Source organism: Scylla paramamosain, chromosome 6 (assembly GCF_035594125.1).
Source record: "Scylla paramamosain isolate STU-SP2022 chromosome 6, ASM3559412v1, whole genome shotgun sequence".
Taxonomy (NCBI): domain Eukaryota; kingdom Metazoa; phylum Arthropoda; class Malacostraca; order Decapoda; family Portunidae; genus Scylla; species Scylla paramamosain.
In genome coordinates, this window is record NC_087156.1 from 21,908,028 (window position 1) to 21,925,672 (window position 17,645).

General features: G+C 42.5%; 2 protein-coding genes across 2 annotated transcripts in view; both read right to left on the reverse strand.

Moving 5' to 3' along the window:
• The window catches only part of LOC135101396 (actin-related protein 6-like), a 31,817-nt gene extending 30,493 nt beyond the window's left edge, over positions 1–1,324 (reverse strand). Inside the window, exon 1 of the mRNA XM_064005324.1 lies at positions 1,194–1,324. The gene's annotated coding sequence lies outside the window, so the exon portion shown is untranslated. The remainder of the gene's footprint in view (positions 1–1,193) is intronic.
• Positions 1,325–1,609: 285 nt separating this feature from the next.
• Positions 1,610–15,111, reverse strand: LOC135101045 (transmembrane protease serine 9-like). The gene is given in 12 exon segments (XM_064004619.1): positions 1,610–1,838; positions 2,539–9,903; positions 10,007–10,158; positions 10,351–10,575; positions 11,375–11,509; positions 12,170–12,342; positions 12,703–12,845; positions 13,302–13,489; positions 14,001–14,071; positions 14,074–14,195; positions 14,344–14,405; positions 15,022–15,111. Coding segments are annotated over 11 exon segments (1,485 nt in total). The 3' UTR covers positions 1,610–1,838; positions 2,539–9,779.
• Between the last annotated feature and the right edge of the window lie 2,534 nt (positions 15,112–17,645).

Below are 17,645 nucleotides of genomic sequence, written 5' to 3' on the forward strand. Positions count from 1 at the left end.
AAATAAATAAAATTTGATGTTTCAAAACTAAACAAAGCTTTAATAAAAATAAATGAATAAATAAATCATAAATAAATAAAAATAAAAACGACAGGCTGGAGCAGACCATCCAGGACTTCCAGAGACGTACAGGGATAGCCAGTCCTCCAGGAACAAAGCCTACAGAAGCTACAGGCATACAGCAACCAGCACTCCTGCCTCAGTCACACTACCTCGCTCGCTACCGATACAGCTGGTGGTAGTTGACGCGTCACCCTGCCTGTCCTGTTGGGTACAAAAGCCTATCAAACGGCTGGTTTATCAGTCACATCTCACTACCCACAACTGCGCTTCAAATATCTTCTCTGCGACACACACACACACACACAGTAGTAGATACATTTAATGTGAAATCAGCGAATGATGGGTATGGATATTTCAAACTTATATCAACTCTATATCGCAGAGTATTTAAACAGACAGGTTATATAAGAGAGAAACTTAAGCACCACGTAAACTTGACTCAAAGCACCGGTCTTTATTGTAAGTCCTAGCATGACGCATCCTCGTGGCGTGCTGAGACAGACAGTGGCAGTGATTATGGAAACACGAGGCAAAATGGGAAGAAATGAGAAAGAAAGGTGAATAACAATAAATGAACCAAAGACAAGAACAAGGAAGAAAAAAAATGTTAGACAATCAACAAGCGGCAGTAACAAGTAGTAACAATCGTTAGAGGCCATCAACTTACATACTCGGTACAGTGCAATATGGTATAACTGAGTAAATCCAATAATTCACCATGAAGGAACTATCAGAACAAATGCAGAAGCACGCTAAGCAACACGCTGGAAGGAAGAGCAACGTAACAAGCAAAAAATTTATGACGTGGCTCCTCCACCTCTATCTCACTGTAGTTATGGCAGGGATGAGAGCAAGTGTTGCGAGGCAGGAGGAGCAACACGTAGTACGTACCTTAACCTTCCCATGAATCCAGTGGCGCCTCAGGACTGCTGCTGTATTATTATTCTGCGTGTGGCACCAGAATACTCTCGAGCCCATTCCTTTACTAGTCAGCCTCTTCTCCCCCTTCCCTATACCTGTGGCCATCCAATTGTCCCCATCCCCCATTGATGTATACCAAGGAACGTGCGTCCTCATTATTCTTGATACCTAGCTAAAACAGTGCATACAAAACGTTGTGGCAAACCTACCTCTTGAGCTCAACTCTCGTCCATGCACTCAAAAAGGAACAGGATGATATTTAAATCCGCACTATAGAGATGAAGAACAATACATCTCACTGCAGGAGCTAAAGGTCAACTGATCGACCTCATTCCACCAGCCTGAGAGGGTCGGTTGCCAACACACACACACACACACACATATATATATATATATATATATATATATATATATATATATATATATATATATATATATATATATATATATATATATATATATATACATTGTTGCGCCCACCCCTCACTCTGGGTGGGCGTGTTATCCACACAGGCACAGGTCGAGAAACTAGAACAGGGGGCCTCAAATAAGTCACACTGAACGCCAGAACAACACACACACACACACACACACAAGGCCTGGGCACAAGAGAAAACACGGGCACTATTTCATAGGTTTATTGACAAATCCTCCGCAAGTACACTGCTTTACAAGTTCACAGGGGCACCGCAAATCACCCAGGGGACGACAGGCACTCAACAGGCAGGAAAACACTTCCAAAGCAGGCAGGCACACGCTCGCTTCCTCTTCGGTCAGGCGTTTCCGCTCTCTCTGTCTTCCCGCCTCTCCCAGTGCTGCCAGCTCCAACAGTGCTGCCACCCACACCCATAACCCTGGTGTAACAATATATATATATGTATATATATATATATATATATATATATATATATATATATATATATATATATATATATATATATATATATATATATATATATATATATATATATATATATATATATATATATATATATATATATATATATATATATATATATATATATATATATATATATATATCTGCAATTAGGTTAAAGTAAGATCCGTGAGAAACGATGAGAATGAGAAATTGTTAAAAGAGATTAAATATATATATTGTAATATAGAAACAATAGCAAAGATATGGTGAAGAATAGTATTGGAATAAACTCGACTCCAAGCTCCGGCACGCTGAAGCAACGAATGAACGAGACAACGAGCGAGTTGGATCATTAAACGACGGCGTGAGGCTGACTACCATGCCCTCGTCTTGAAAGAAAGGAGAGGAAGAGATAAAATCAAATAACAATAGAGAGAAATTATAACAGAGAGAGAGAGAGAGAGAGAGAGAGAGAGAGAGAGAGAGAGAGAGAGAGAGAGAGAGAGGGTCGCAACAATAACAACACACACACACACACACACACACACACACACACACACACACAATTGACATGGTCAACAACTACATTAACCTTGCGTAATAAAAATAATAATAACGATGAAAATTATAACACACTCCAATATTCTAATGAGATGGCAATCAAGGCCACTCACCAAGGGCGACGATCAGGCCACTCTTATCTCTGTTGGGTGTTGCGGGGCTTGGGCGATGGAACACTGCAAGTGGTTGTAGCGGCACCTCCCATTGTAGTACACGTAGCATTCGCGACACGGCGGGTTCACGATGTTAACAATTTTCATGGAGGCATCGGCTATTTCAGAGGAGAACAGGAGGGCGAGGAGAGCGAGGCAGAAAGTGAGGATGGCAGGGAACTTCATGGTGAGGCTGACAGCGGCCAAGTAAAGCCGTGCAGGGGAAGGACATCTTTATATCCACCTGGCTTGTGGCTGGTGGCTGTGATGTAGGTGTTTAACGGAATTAAACACTGGATTGTTTCTTTGCCCAGCTCAGTTTTACTCATTATAATCTAATAAAAAAGCATAATAAGGTAAGCCATTTTAACGTTTCCATCACTTTACCTGCAAAATTATTACAGTTACGGCTTTGAAATTTCCCCACCAGCCATTCCTTCTCAAGGCCATCTGCTCTGTTGCCACTCCACTGTGAACGATGCACTTGCCATAATATTTCGTACAACAAGAGGCTGTGTATGTTTATGAGCGTGTATATGAGTATATATGCGAGAGCACACACACACACACACACACACACACACACACAGCGTAGTCCAGTGGTTATAATGTGTAGCCCCTTTCACCTAGCAGCAAGTAGGTAGGGAATGTAACCCGAGGGGTTGTGACCTGGCTGTCCTTTTGTAAGGTGTGTAAGTGGTCTCAGTCCTATCAAAAGATCGGTCACTATGAGCTATGAGCTCTTTCTGTAGAGGAACGGCTAGCTGGGTGACCAGCAGACGACCGTAGGTGAATCACTCACACACACACACACTTAATAGAGAATAAACCATAAAAAAAAAAAAAGTGCAGGTCCAGAGGGGACCTTCCACAGCACACCGGGAGCACAGGCACGTAGTTTACGCCCTGTATATTATGGCTGGCTTGTCATAACGCACCACCAAGGCTGGCTGTATCACGTGTTATCAAACTGGATCACACACACACACACACACACACACACACACAAAGGCAACAACAACAGCAACAACAACAGCAACAATAGCAACAACAAAAATAAATAAATAAATGAACAAATAAACGACAAAAAAAAAAGCCAGTCTAATATCCATCCAAGTATTTTCTCCTTTACTTCCACATGGTCAATGACTTCAATGTCTTTCGATACAACTTTATTATAAAAAAGTATAAATGCTATATAGAACAATAAATATATTATTTATATACATGTGTGTGTGTGTGTGTGTGTGTGTGTGTGTGTGTGTGTGTGTGTGTGTTACATATCACGTTCGTCAGGTCACATTGAGGTGCTGCAGCCAAGGAGACGCTGACGAGGGGGGGTGGAGGAGGGAAAGGAAAAAGAAGACACCATGTGTAGGCAACGTGGCTCGCCCCTGTGTTCCCCTCCCCGGGACTCAAGGCAAATCTCTAGTCACGCCTGCTTACGTCCAGGAAGAAGAAGAAAAAAAAGTTACATTATTTGCTTCGTTCAACAGTCGACTCTAAGACCAAGCTATACGTATACTCGTACTGCAATCCATCTCAGACATCTACTGAAGTGCGTCGAAAAAAAAAAAATAATAACAATCATCATCATACGCAGACATTCCCTTTTCTAATACTGAGTAAGGACTCCTAACACTCATGCCAAGATGTACACAAGGGCCTGTATTCTGAAATTATTCTGAAATGCTTCTGTTCCCTTAAAGAAAATTATATCTAAAAACCACTATGATAACTAGTTAGATTCTCAAGGATTTTCCCCTCTCCTAGTGCAGAGTTGCATTCTTTCCATATTACTAAAATAACAAGTGAGAAAACCATAAAGACTCTGTCAACTACAAGACACACCTTTACATAAAACAAGGCAACATCGTATAACACATAAGCCAGTCCAGACCAGAGCAGCCCTGCAAGCCAGTCCCAAACAGCCTCAGAATAGTGAGGTGAGATAGGAAGGTAAGGGCAAGATTTTGGAAGGTAGCCAGTGCTTGTATTGCTGTGCAGTGAAATCCCCTCATTGTCTTGGTGGAATATACAGGAAAGAAGTTAATGTTCGCTGTTTTATTGATGATTTCCGTTTGGTACTGGTAATAAAGTAATTCTTGCTATTCATCTCCTGTGTGAATATACTGCTTAAGGAAATATACGTAATGTCTAGAATAGTTGAATTTTCCCTTTCTTCTCTTTGTTTCCCAAATGATTTCCGAGTTGGCATTGTTTGTATAATAATTTTCCTATTTATTTCCTGTACGAATACAACTACTTAAGAAAATATACCCATTGTCTAGAATACCTGAACTTTTCTTATTACCACTTTATCTCTATTAGGTTTCTATGATAAGTTATTTAAACTACCTCAGTGTGCTCAGTTAGTGGCTGCATTAAGAAAAGTAACAAGAGAAACTTAAGATTATTTGGCACAATGTTCTTAGCTGTAGAAACAACAGGAAAACAGAGAGAGAGAGAGAGAGAAAAAAAAAACTTTGATTAGGAAGATAATAAGAGAAACTTAAGATAATTTGGCACAAACAACAGAGAGAGAGAGAGAGAGAGAGAGAGAGAGAGAGAGAGAGAGAGAGAGAGAGAGAGAGAGAGAGAGAGAGAGAGAGAGAGAGAGAGAGAGAGAGAAAGAGAGAGAGAGAGAGACAGAGAGAGAGAGAGACAGAGAGAGAGAGAGACAGAGAGAGACAGAGACAGAGACAGAGAGAGAGAGAGAGACAGAGACAGAGAGAGACAGAGAGAAACAGAGAGAGACAGAGAGAGACAGAGAGAGACAGAGACAGAGAGACAGAGAATGGAAGAATGTCTGGATTGAAAAATAATAATAAATGAAACTTAAAAAAAATATTTGGTAAATTTAAGGAAAATCAGACCAGGAACGAATTACTACTTAAACCACACAGACAACAGAAAAAAAAAGTAAAAAGAAATATTAAATAATAAATCAATTAATAAAAAAAAAAAAAAAAAACGAAAAGAACTAAAGAAAGGAATCCAATCTCACAACACGCTGCATGTATATAGGCTAGGCTAGGATTAGGGTTTGGAATCGCTTCACTTGACTAGCCTCCTCACCCTGCACCAGCTGACTTTTTTTTTTTTTTTAATGCAGGAGGGACACCGGCCAAGGGCAACAAAAATCCAATAAAAAAAAAAAAAAAGCCCACTGAGACGCCAGTCCCAGAAAAGGGTCCAAAGTGGTAGTCAAAAATTGAAGGATAAGTGTCTTGAAACCTCCCTCTTGAAGGAATTCAAGCCATAGGAAGGTGAAAATAAAGAAGCAGGCAGGGAGTTCCAGAGTCTACCAGAGAAAGGGATGAATGACTGAGAATACTGGTTAACTCCTGCATTAGAGAGGTGAACAGAATAGGGGTGAGAGAAAGAAGAGTCTTGTGTAGCGAGGCCGCGGGAGGAGAGGAGGCATGCAGTTAGCAAGGTCAGAAGAGCAGTTAGCATGAAAATAACGGTAAAAGACAGCTAGATATGCAACACTGAGGCAATGAGAGAGAGGCTGAAGACAGTCAGAGGAGATGAGTTGGTGAGACGAAAAGCTTTTGATTCTACCCTGTCTTAAAAGAGCGGTATGAGTGGAACTCCCCAAACATGTGAAGCATACTCCATACATGGACGGATAAGGCCCTTGTACAGAGTTAGCAGCTGGGGGGGGTGGTGAGAAAACTGGCGGAGACGTCTCAGAATGTCTAACTTCATAGAAGCTGTTTTAGCTAGAGATGAGATGTGAAGTTTCCAGTTCAGATTATAAGTAAAGGACAGACCGAGGATGTTCTGTGTAGAATGTTGAGTGTTATTGAAGAAGAGGGGATAGTTGTCTGGAAGGTTGTGTCGAGTTGATAGATAGAGGAATTGAGTTTTTGAGGCATTGAACAATACCAAGTTTGCTCTGCCACAATCAGAAATTTCAGAAAGATCAGAAATCAGGCGTTCTGTGGTTTCCCTGCGTGAAATGTTTACTTCCTGAAGGGTTGGACGTCTATGAAAAAGATGTGGAAAAGTGCAGGGTGGTATCATCAGCGTAGAAGTGGATAGGACAAGAAGTTTGGTTTAGAAGGTCATTGATGAATAATAAGAAGAGAGTGGGTGACAGGACAGAACCCTGAGGAACACCACTGTTAATAGATTTAGGAGAAGAACAGTGACCGTCTACCACAACAGCAATAGAACGGTCAGAAAAGAAACTTGAGAAGGAATCTTGAGATGAAGTTCCAGAGAGAATGATAGAAGCCATAAGGGGGTTGTATGGAAATCAAAGCGTTGTGTTAGACTCTATCAAAAGTTTTTGATATGTCCAAGGCAACAGCAATAGTTTCACCAAAATCTCTAAAAGAGGATGACCAAGACTCAGTAAGGAAAGTCAGAAGATCACCAGTAGAGCGGCCTTGACGGAACCCATACTGGCGATCAAATAGAAGGTTGTGAAGTGATAGATGTTTAAGAATCTTCCTGTTGAGGATAGATTAAAAAAAAAAACTTTAGATAGACAAAAAATTAAAGCAATAAGACGGTAGTTTGAGGGATTAGAACTGCCATCCTTTTTAGGAACAAGGTGAATGTAAGCAAACTTCCAGCAAGAAGGAAAGGCAGATGTTGACAGACTGAGTTGAAAGAGTTTGACTAGGCAAGGTGCAAGCACGGAGGCACAGTTTCAGAGAACAATAGGAGGCACTCCATCAGATCCATAAGCCTTCCGAGGGTTTAGGCCAGCGAGGGCATGGAAAACATCACTGTGAAGAATTTTAATAGGTAGCATGAAGTAGTCAGAGGGTGGAGGAAAGGGAGGAACAAGCCCAGAATCGTCCAAGGTAGAGGTTTTAGCAAAGGTTTGAGCGAAGAGTTTAGCTTTAGAGATAGATGTGATAGCAGTGGTGCCATATGAATGAAATAAAGGAGGGAAAGAAGAAGAAGCAAAGTTATTGGAGATATTTTTGGCTAGATGCCAGAAGTCACGAGGGGAGTTAGATCTTGAAAGATCTTGACATTCTGTTAATGAAGGAGTTTTTGGCCAGTTGGAGAACAGATTTGGCATGGTTCCGGAAAGAAATATAAAGTGCATGAGATTCTAGTGAAGGAAGGCTTAAGTACCTTTTGTGGGCCATCTCTCTATCATGTATAGCACGAGAACAAGCTGTGTTAAACCAAGGTTTGGAAGGTTTAGGTCGAGAAAAAGAGTGAGGAATGTACGCCTCCATGCCAGACACTATCACCTCTGTTATGCGCTCGGCGCACAAAGACGGGTCACTGACACGGAAGCAGTAGTCAACCAAGGAAAATTAGCAAAATACCTCCTCAGGTCCCCCAACCTAGCAGAGGCAAAACGCCAGAGGCACTTTCGCTTAGGGGGATCCAGAGGAGGGATTGGAGCGATAGGACAATATACAGATATGAAATTGTGATCGGAGGAGCCCAACGGAGAAGAGAGGGTGACAGCATAAGCAGAACGATTTGAGGTCATGAAAAGGTCAAGAATGTAGGGCGTATCTGCAAGGGTTGAGGAGCGGTTGTGCTTTCCTATCAAGAGGGTAGTACTCTCACCACGCACATTGCTTAAGTGAACGTCCCCGCCGAGAATACGTAGTGTTTCTTGTCAGGATGCTTTCTTTCTTTTCTTTTTTTCTTTTTTTTTTTTTTATTTAACGTTTTGGTACATGTTTACTATTGCTTGCGACAGCTGTGTCGTTATTTTATATTTATTTTTTGTTTGTTTATTTTTTATTTTTTTATTTATCTATTTATATATCTATCAATCAGTTTAGTATCTGTCTCTTTATCTATCTATCTACCTATTTATTTATTAATCTATTTATCTATCTATCTTCCTATCTATCTATATATCTATCTATCTATCTATCTATCTATCTATCTATCTATTTATCTATCTATCTACCTTCCTTTTTATCAATCTATCTACCTATCCATTTATTTATCTATTTATTTATTTGCATTGTTTTCGCTCAACTAGCTTCACATTAACACGCGGGGCAGCGGGAGGTGCACCACTTGTCCTGCGTCAACAAAAGTACCCGTAGACCTGCTGAGCGTGAGCACGTGAATTTCCGCGGTATTGAGAGAGAGAGAGAGAGAGAGAGAGAGAGAGAGAGAGAGAGAGAGAGAGAGGGGGGGGGGGGGGATCATACTACACTCCACTCCAGCGTGTTTTGGAGCTGATAGGGTAATTTTCTTAAGGACTATATTCTGAAACACTTTTGCACCGCACCTATACAACTTTCTAAAGGCTCTAATTGAAGTTACACGGGTTTTTAAGAGTGTTTTTACTGTTTTAGTGACATTTTGACAGGATTTCAACATTATAAACAGGAAAAACACTCTTCAGAGCCCGGCTTATCATCTTTGTAGCCTTTGAAAAAAAGTCTTGGTGAGAGAGCAAAGCGTTTCTGAATACAAACCTAATTGCTGATAAAAAGAAGGTAAGATTCACTACTGGCTATCTCACTCCGCCTCACAAAGCCTTCACTGAGTATTCCATGAATGGAAATCATCTCATTACTGCTTTTCATACTTCATACACAGTGCACGTACAGAAAGACGCAAGGAGAATCTGAATGCACAACATATAAATATTGACACGATGCTTGGTAATCTCAACTACTAATTACTAATTACTAATTACTAATTACTGCTCTATGTGTTTGTCCCGCGTGTTATATTCATTGTAAAGAGCTTTCTGCGTTTGCGCGTCTCATGCTGACACTGTGTAGTTTGTTCAATGATGCAAACAGCAACAGCAACAGGACGTAAAATAGGAAAAGTATGAACTATAGGAAAAATCCTGACACTACCACCTTGAAAGTTTCCTAACTTTGAAATGTTGTCTTAAACGTTTCTCTGCCTTGTCTTACCACTTTTTTTGCACGTTCTGGTGGGCGGAAAGCTTTGTGACTTTAAAGGAAATTTCCATGATTCTAGCGATATGTCAACAAGGACTCTGCATCATCACCAGGGAAACAAGTATGAGAACCCGACTAATTATCCAGTGGTCTTAGAAAACAATCCTTATGAGGGAACGAAGCATTTCAAAATACAGGCCTTGATAACTGCAGATCATGATTTACACTACACGTCCTGCTTCGACGAACACGTCCAGGCCAAGACTACAGATGCGCACCACGTCTAGGTCCTCCCTCAGGTGACAGCGGCGGAGCAGGGCAAGGTTGGGCGGAGACTCAGGTGAAACTGGAGGCGATCACAGACTGCACCCAAGTCCTGTAGTTGGAAACCCTCGCGTAGATCCCAAACTTCCCTCTCTTCCCGCATCCCTCGCCAAAGGATGTGATGCCATAAATGTACCTGTAAACACAATAATTAACACTCCAGCCACCTGTGCATACCTGAGGACGTGAGATTGTGTTCAGAAGAGTGAATGAAGATGCATGATGAAAGCGTGTCTCACCAGCGGCCTTGGCGGTGACACAGCAGTGGGCCCCCAGAGTCCCCTGCGCAGGAATCGACTCTGCCACGTTTGTATCCTGCGCAGAACATGTTGGACGTGATGTAGTAGTCCTCGTAGACAGCTTCGCACACCTGGTTGTCGATGATGGGTACCTGGAAGGGATGACACAATGATACGCCTTTGTACTGACGGCACTGCAAACTACACACACACACACACACACACACACACACACACACACACACACACACACTATCTCTTCCTATTATTTACATAACTGTCCGTTCATCCTCCGTTCTTTCCTCTTTCTTCCTCCTCTCAGCCTTCCCTCCCTCTCAGCTCACCTCAGCCTCGTGAAGGACGTCGGTGCCAAAAATATGGGTGTTACGCTCCTTGCCCCAGCCGATGATGGTGCAGGACTCGCCCACGGGCAGCTCCGCACCTTGCTCCGGCACGCAGGCCGGCGACACCCGTGGCCCAGGCTCCACGGGCTCCGGCAGCAGCAGCAGCGCCACGTCGTTGTCCACCGTAGTTGAGTCATACATAGGGTGAATGACGGCTCGTGCCACCTGCAGGGAGGAGCGCTTGAACATGAGCTCACCTGTGTGTGTGTGTGTGTGTGTGTGTGTGTGTGTGTGTGTGTTTTATGTAGGAGGGACACCGACCAATGGTAACAAAAATCCAATAAAAAAAATAAATAAATAAAAAAGGCCCAATGAGATGCCGGTCCCCGGATAGGGTCCAAAGCGGTAGTCAAAAATTAAAGGATAGGTGTCTTGAAATCTCCCTCTTGAAGAAGCTTACGTCATGGGAAGGTGGAAATACAGAAGCAGACAGGATGAATGATTGAGGAATACTGGTTAACTCTTACATTAGGGAGGTGGACAGAATAGGGGTGAGAGAAAGAAGAAAGTCTTGTGCAGCGGGGCCGCGGGAGGAGGGGAGGCATGCAGTTAGCAAGATCAGAAGAGCAGTTAGCATAAAATAGTGGTAGAAGATGGCAAGAGATGCAATATTGCAGCGATGAGAAAGAGGCTGGAGACAGTCAGTTAGAGGAGAGGAGTTGATGAGACGGAAAATTTTGAATCCACCCTGTCTATAAGAGCGGTATGAGTGGAACCAATTACCGCGTCAAAGCAAAACAACATAGAGACAAAATGTTATCATCCCTCTGAAAGGTAGCGAGCTGGACTCTTAACTAAAGAACATTATTTATATTGTCAGGAATTCTTTTTTACCTTTTAAAAATGGTTAAACAGTAAAAACTCACACCTTATTTATTAATATCAATATTTTCTTCTACCTTCCACCTGCTGCCCGTCGTCAGCTGGGAGTCCTATTAACAAACTGTGTAAAAGTCCTGCTTACCTTGTACTCTATTTCAGGTCCCTCTTGTACCGCCAGGTCGTGCTCGCCGAGGCGCACGTAAAGCTTTCTCCTGACGCAGTGGGCCGCCGTCATCACCCAACGAGGGGCAACCAGTGTCCCGCCGCAGAAAGCCTCCTGCCGGGGTAAACTCCATTGAAGTCCAGAAATTTTTATGGAAACGTTACTGAACCTGACCGTGAGTGATGAAGCAAAAAAAAAAAAAAAAAGAAAAAGAAAAAAGGGGGAAAAAAAACAAAAAAAACACGGCCTTCAGGAGGGATAGCCAGGCAGGATAGGATGTCGGAAAATACGCATTGATGTGATGACACCACGTGATGACTGCACCTTAACACTCCGCTGCACTGCCGCACCACACGTCACGCTGATGCCGGTGTTCTGTTCCCCTCCAGCAATACGATACCGGTGCACCAATGAGGTGGGTCTTCACGTATCTGTCTATCTACTTACCTCTCTATCTAACTATCTATTTATCTATCTACCTATATACCTCTTCATCTATCTACCTATCAATCGATTTATATATCTATATCACCTATTGACCAAAAATTTATAATATTTCAATACCAGCTCCATAAAGACACCCACTGCGGTCCACCATTATTTTTTAATTCTCCAAACCTTGAGGTCCCACGCCCAGAAAATGAACTGAATAAGATAACTTCAACTTGACCTCGTGCTTGGGAGAAACGAAGAATCAGCCTCGTCCCCCACCTGCAGCGTCAGAGAAACCTTCAGGAGATGCCTTAAGACTCAAATGAAGACAGATGGACTCACGTGGTAGCGGTTAAGGATGACCACCTGCCAGGGCCACTCCCCGGGCTGCGCCATCCTGCCCCCGATGATGCGCAGGCTCCACGCCGGGCTGGTGACATTGCTGATGCCACACTCCCGGGGCAGCGACCTGTCCGAAGAAGGCAGCGACGGGGCGGTGGACGGCGAGGGTGAGGCTGCAGGGTAGGTGATGGTGATGGTAGGTCAGGTGAGGTGATAGCGCGCGGCACACACACACACACACACACACACACACACACACACACACACACACACAAATAAAATAAAATAAAATAAATAAATAATATATAAATAATTAAATAAACAAATATAAATAAATAAATAAATAATTGAGATGGTGGGGATGAGAGAAGTTTATCTCTGAAAAATTGTGATGTTAAACTTATAGGAAAAAAACTCACTCGAAGAAAATAATGACGAGGAGGAGAAAGAGGAACATGAGGAGAAGGAACACAAAGGAAGACAAGGACAGATGTACCAGAGTTAAGACAGCAAACCAAGACCAATATACTTACTGCTCACATCCGCTATCTTCCTCCTGCGTGAGTGTGGGTGGCGGCTGCGGCGGTACCACTTCTCACACAGCGAGCCCTCCACGTAGCAGTACGCCTCCTCGTGCACTACGTTGCCTCCACAGAACAGCGGATACTTGCACGACCTACACACGCCACGGGGGATGACAGCCGCGTCAGATATATTTAAAAAGTCTACGGCAGCAGGTAACATGATTGCACTTTGAAATGGATCCTGAAATTGCCACAAAGAGCGACGATGACGAGTAAGAAGGAGGAGGAGGAGGAGGAGGAGGAGGAGGAGGAGGAAGAAGAAGAAGAAGAAAAGAAGAAAAACAGAAAGAAAAAAACGAAACAAAGAAGAAAGAACGAACGAAAGAAAGAAAAAAACAAAAACAAAAAGAAGAAAAAAGAAAAACAAAGCAAAAGAAGAAAAAATGGAAAAAGCAGAAGAGCTATCTAGCAAACTAAACCAACCCGCGAAAAAAAAAAAGAAAAGAAAAGAAGAAAAAAAAGAGAGAGAGAGAGGAAAAAAAAAAAGTAGAACAGATACCTAGCAAACCAAACGAACACAACCCGTGAACCGTGACCCGCTGTCTGACCTGTGCCGGCGGGTGAGACAGGACCTGCTGCAGGGTGACCAGCGTGACCAGCGGGTGTAGAACATGGAGTTGAAGTTGAGAAGCACCCGCATGTCGTTCCTGGGAGACTGCATCGAGAACTCCTCTGGCCGGATGATGTGGAAGGGCCGCCGTCCCGAGCACCTCTCCCCCGAGCAGTTCCTCTCCTCCTGAAGGGTAAGAACAGAGGGGAGAGAAGGAGGAAATGTTCTGTACTAATGGATAGGGCAAGAAATGATGGGTTCGAGCTTAAAAAGCTGGATAGATAGATAAAGAGAGAGAGAGAGAGAGAGAGAGAGAGAGAGAGAGAGAGAGAGAGAGAGAGAGAGAGAGAGAGAGAGAGAGAGAGCGGAAGAAATTGGTTCTCGAATGCAGTGGCATAACAATCAGGTTTCTAGTGACGAGTCATTAGGGGAAACTTAAAAGAAAATCAGACAAATTTAGGGATGGGGATGATAGGTGAAAACCCCGATAAGTTCCTTGAAAACATCGACGGTGTCTTTGAAAACTCCGACAGCTTCCATGAAAACCTTGATAACTTCCTTGAAAATCCCAAGAACTTCCTTAAAAATCGCCATAGTTTCCCCTAAAATCAGTTAAGTATAAGACAGAACGACGAAACATTTGAAAATACCCTTTGGATCACAATTTAGCATCTTAATTCTGCCTGGCGTTACTTACCTTCTGGACAGCGGCGCCGCACACGACGGGGACACGGCACGACCTGCGCCGCCTCTGCCTGCAGCGTCGGAGCAGCGGGACCAGTTACTCCATTCTGAATAGAGGTTACCGCCCAGCTCCCAAGGTCCAGCCCTGCCAGGTCCAGCCCCACCGTGCCGCCCAATCCCCCTCCGCCCCCCAGCTGCGACATCCCACCTGCAGGAGACACATTAGTGACTTACTTGCCACACACACACACACACACACACACACACACACACACACACATTATAAACACTAAATACATGAGTAAATACCATGAGTGGGGCCGAGCAAGGAGTTTGGGTGGCGTCTAGAGCCGTACGGGCGCGGGCGTGGGCGGCCATAATGGTGCTGGGCATACGGGTGGCCTCGGCCATCTCCAGGCTACAATGATCAAGAACACAAGTGAAAGTGAGTGTAGTGTTCAATGGAAAGTGAGGTTGATAGAATCTTTCATCAAAATCAATATGACTGTGGGGTTCCTAGGATGGGTTACACGTGCCCCATGTGATGTTAGGAACGGTTCTGCAGATGTTATTAAGGTCATACTTAACATTGGTTAGGCCACTCCGCACTTAGAGTATGCTGCACACTTCTAGTTTCTCTATTACAGAATGGACGTAGATCGGTCTGTGCAAGGAAGGATGACTAGAATGATGTAGGAACTGAAAAGTTTACCTTCTGAGGACCGTATTCTGAAACACTTCTGCGCTGCACCTGTACTACATTCAAAAGACTTTAAGTGAAGTGACACGGGTTTTTCAGGCTGTTTTTTTTACTACTACTACTACTACTACTACTACTACTACTACTACTACTACTACTACTACTATAAAGACAATCCTATAATCAAAATCATGAGGACACGGATATACAGGTATTGCAGGTTAGGTATGCAGCGAGGAAGCGGAGGAGAAGGAGCAGAGGACGAGGGATGGATAAGTGTGTTGGAGGAGACGCAGCAGAGGGCAGGGAAGGGATAACACAGTCTACAGCTCACCTGCGTCTCCCACCAACGTCGCCAGCCTTTCCACGGCCTGACGGTGACCCCTCGCTCCTCCGCCTCCTGCTGGAGAGACACAGTGGTCATAATGGCTGTAGTGGTGGTGATGGTGATGGCAGTGGTGGTAGTGTAGTAGTTAGTGATGATTTCAGTATGTTTAGCATCATAACTTCAATTTCTATTGCTAACTACACACACAAACAGAGAGAGAGAGAGAGAGAGAGAGAGAGAGAGAGAGAGAGAGAGAGAGAGAGAGAGAGAGAGAGAGAGAGAGAGAGAGAGATGTTTATGTTTATGGGGGGTGGAGTGAGGTATGGGAAGCAGTGAACCAGGAAGAGGATGGATATTTATTCTGTCAACACAACGGGTCACCATGTTACGTCTACTGTATGTGTCATTAAGTGTATGTATGTATGTATGTATGTTACGTCTGTGTGTGTGCTCTAGTTGCTATATTTACCTAGTTGTAGTCTTGTATGGTCTTTAATCTGATGCATTTATGTATATTATGAATTTGCTTGTTGCTGTATTATTATTATTTCGTATATAAGATTTTTTCCTTTCAGCTTTATTATTATTATTATTATTATTATTATTATTATTATTATTATTATTATTATTATTATTATTATTATTATTATTATTATTATTATCCTTTTTTTATAACTAATACAACTTCTACTTTCAACCCATTCACACACATAAATACACATACACATACCTATATACATACATACATTCAAACATCAGCATCTCGTATTGTTGATGTTGTGACAGTAAACATAACGCTCTTCCTGGTTCAGCCGCTCATATATCACTCCGCCTCCATACATCTCTCTCTCTCTCTCTCTCTCTCTCTCTCTCTCTCTCTCTCTCTCTCTCTCTCTCTCTCACACGGGTCCTCCTCTTCGCCGCTCACTTCAGGAGGCCAGAATACATGTGGGTGAAGGACAGCATACATCACTGCTTTCTCGAACAAACAAACACTTATCTCTCTCTCTCTCTCTCTCTCTCTCTCTCTCTCTCTCTCTCTCTCTCTCTCTCTCTCTCTCTCTCTCTCTCTCTCTCTCTCTCTCTGCATACACAATCTTTATTTTATATCTTCCTTTGCATATTTTCCTCCGAAATTACTTGGAATCCTCAATTTCTTTAGTTTAGCATAAATTCGTTTTCTTTTATAAGTTGAAGGCAGAAAAGTAAATTTTAATGGTAGACTTATCAATAAAGATTAATAAGTTGGTGGTCCATCCCATAATTCTTAGGAATCTCAATCGATAACAGAATGATAAGATTAAAAGTGGAAAATAAAAATGAATAAAAAAGAGGAAGGTATGAGGCACTTTGGAACACACACACACACACACACACACACACACAAACACAGTAGTAGCAGTGGTGGTAGTGGTAGTAGTAGTAGTAGTAGTAGTAGTAGTAGTAGTAGTAAACTAACAAACAAGTGAAAAAGCAGAAAACAATTAAAAAATCTACAAAATAAACCAAGAAGAGGAACATAAATTAACTAACTAAACAAACATATAAGTAGATAAGAGTACAGAAGTTAAAGGAACACAAACACGTCAATTAAAAGCTACAAATAGTCAAACCTTCACATCTTTCATAATGAATCACCGGAGCTCAAGAAAACATGACCGTAACGGTGAGATAAACTTTAATTAACGTATTGAGACTAGACGAGACGAGAGGAAAGAGGGAAGAGAAGAAGTCCTCAAGTAGGGGAGAGAAAGAAGAGGGAGTAGAGAAAGGAGGGAAGGGAAGAAGAGAGAGGGAGTGAGAAATAGCTATAGGGAAGTGAGGGAAGTAAGGGAAAGAGAGAATTACGAGAAGGAGGGGAGAGAGGGGAGTGAGAGAGTGAGTGGGTGAGAGGTAGTCATCTATCTGTCCGTTTCTGACGCTTGTATCTAAATAATGGGCTTTTTTTTTTTCTTTTTTTTTTTTTTGAAGGCGTGTGTTAGGAGAACTGTGTGTGTGTGTGTAATTCTTAGCCTTGTCAAGTGTCCTCCACCTGTCAGTCTCTTGTATCTTACTGCATGCCTCTGTATGTATTTATGTGTGTGTGTGTGTGTGTGTGTGTAGAGAGAGAGAGATGGACGGATGCATGGATGGTCGTTTCCTTGCCTGTTAAGTTTTATTTATCTATTATACCAATTAAAATGTTTCTTATGATTGCTTTTGTAGGAGTAGTAGTAGTAAAAGTAAAAAAAAAACATCTTTGGTCATATTTTCCTTATACAATGAGAGAGAGAGAGAGAGAGAGAGAGAGAGAGAGAGAGAGAGAGAGAGAGAGAGAGAGAGAGAGAGAGAGAGAGAGAGGTCACGTGTCTTTGGTCGGATCATCACCGCAATGACCTTCATTTTTTTCCGACGTCATCGTTTCTTATTACAACGTTTTCTCTTTTTTTTTCTTTCTTACTTTCTTACTCGCTTTCCCTCTTATTATTCTTTTCTTCAGTGGTTTGATAACGCGATGGTCAGTAAGTATTATTATCGTTATTATTATTATTACTACTGCCGCCACTACTACCATTTGAACGAAACATCATCACAATCAACAGCAGAACAATAACAACAATAACTATTACTACTACTATTCCTGCTACTAC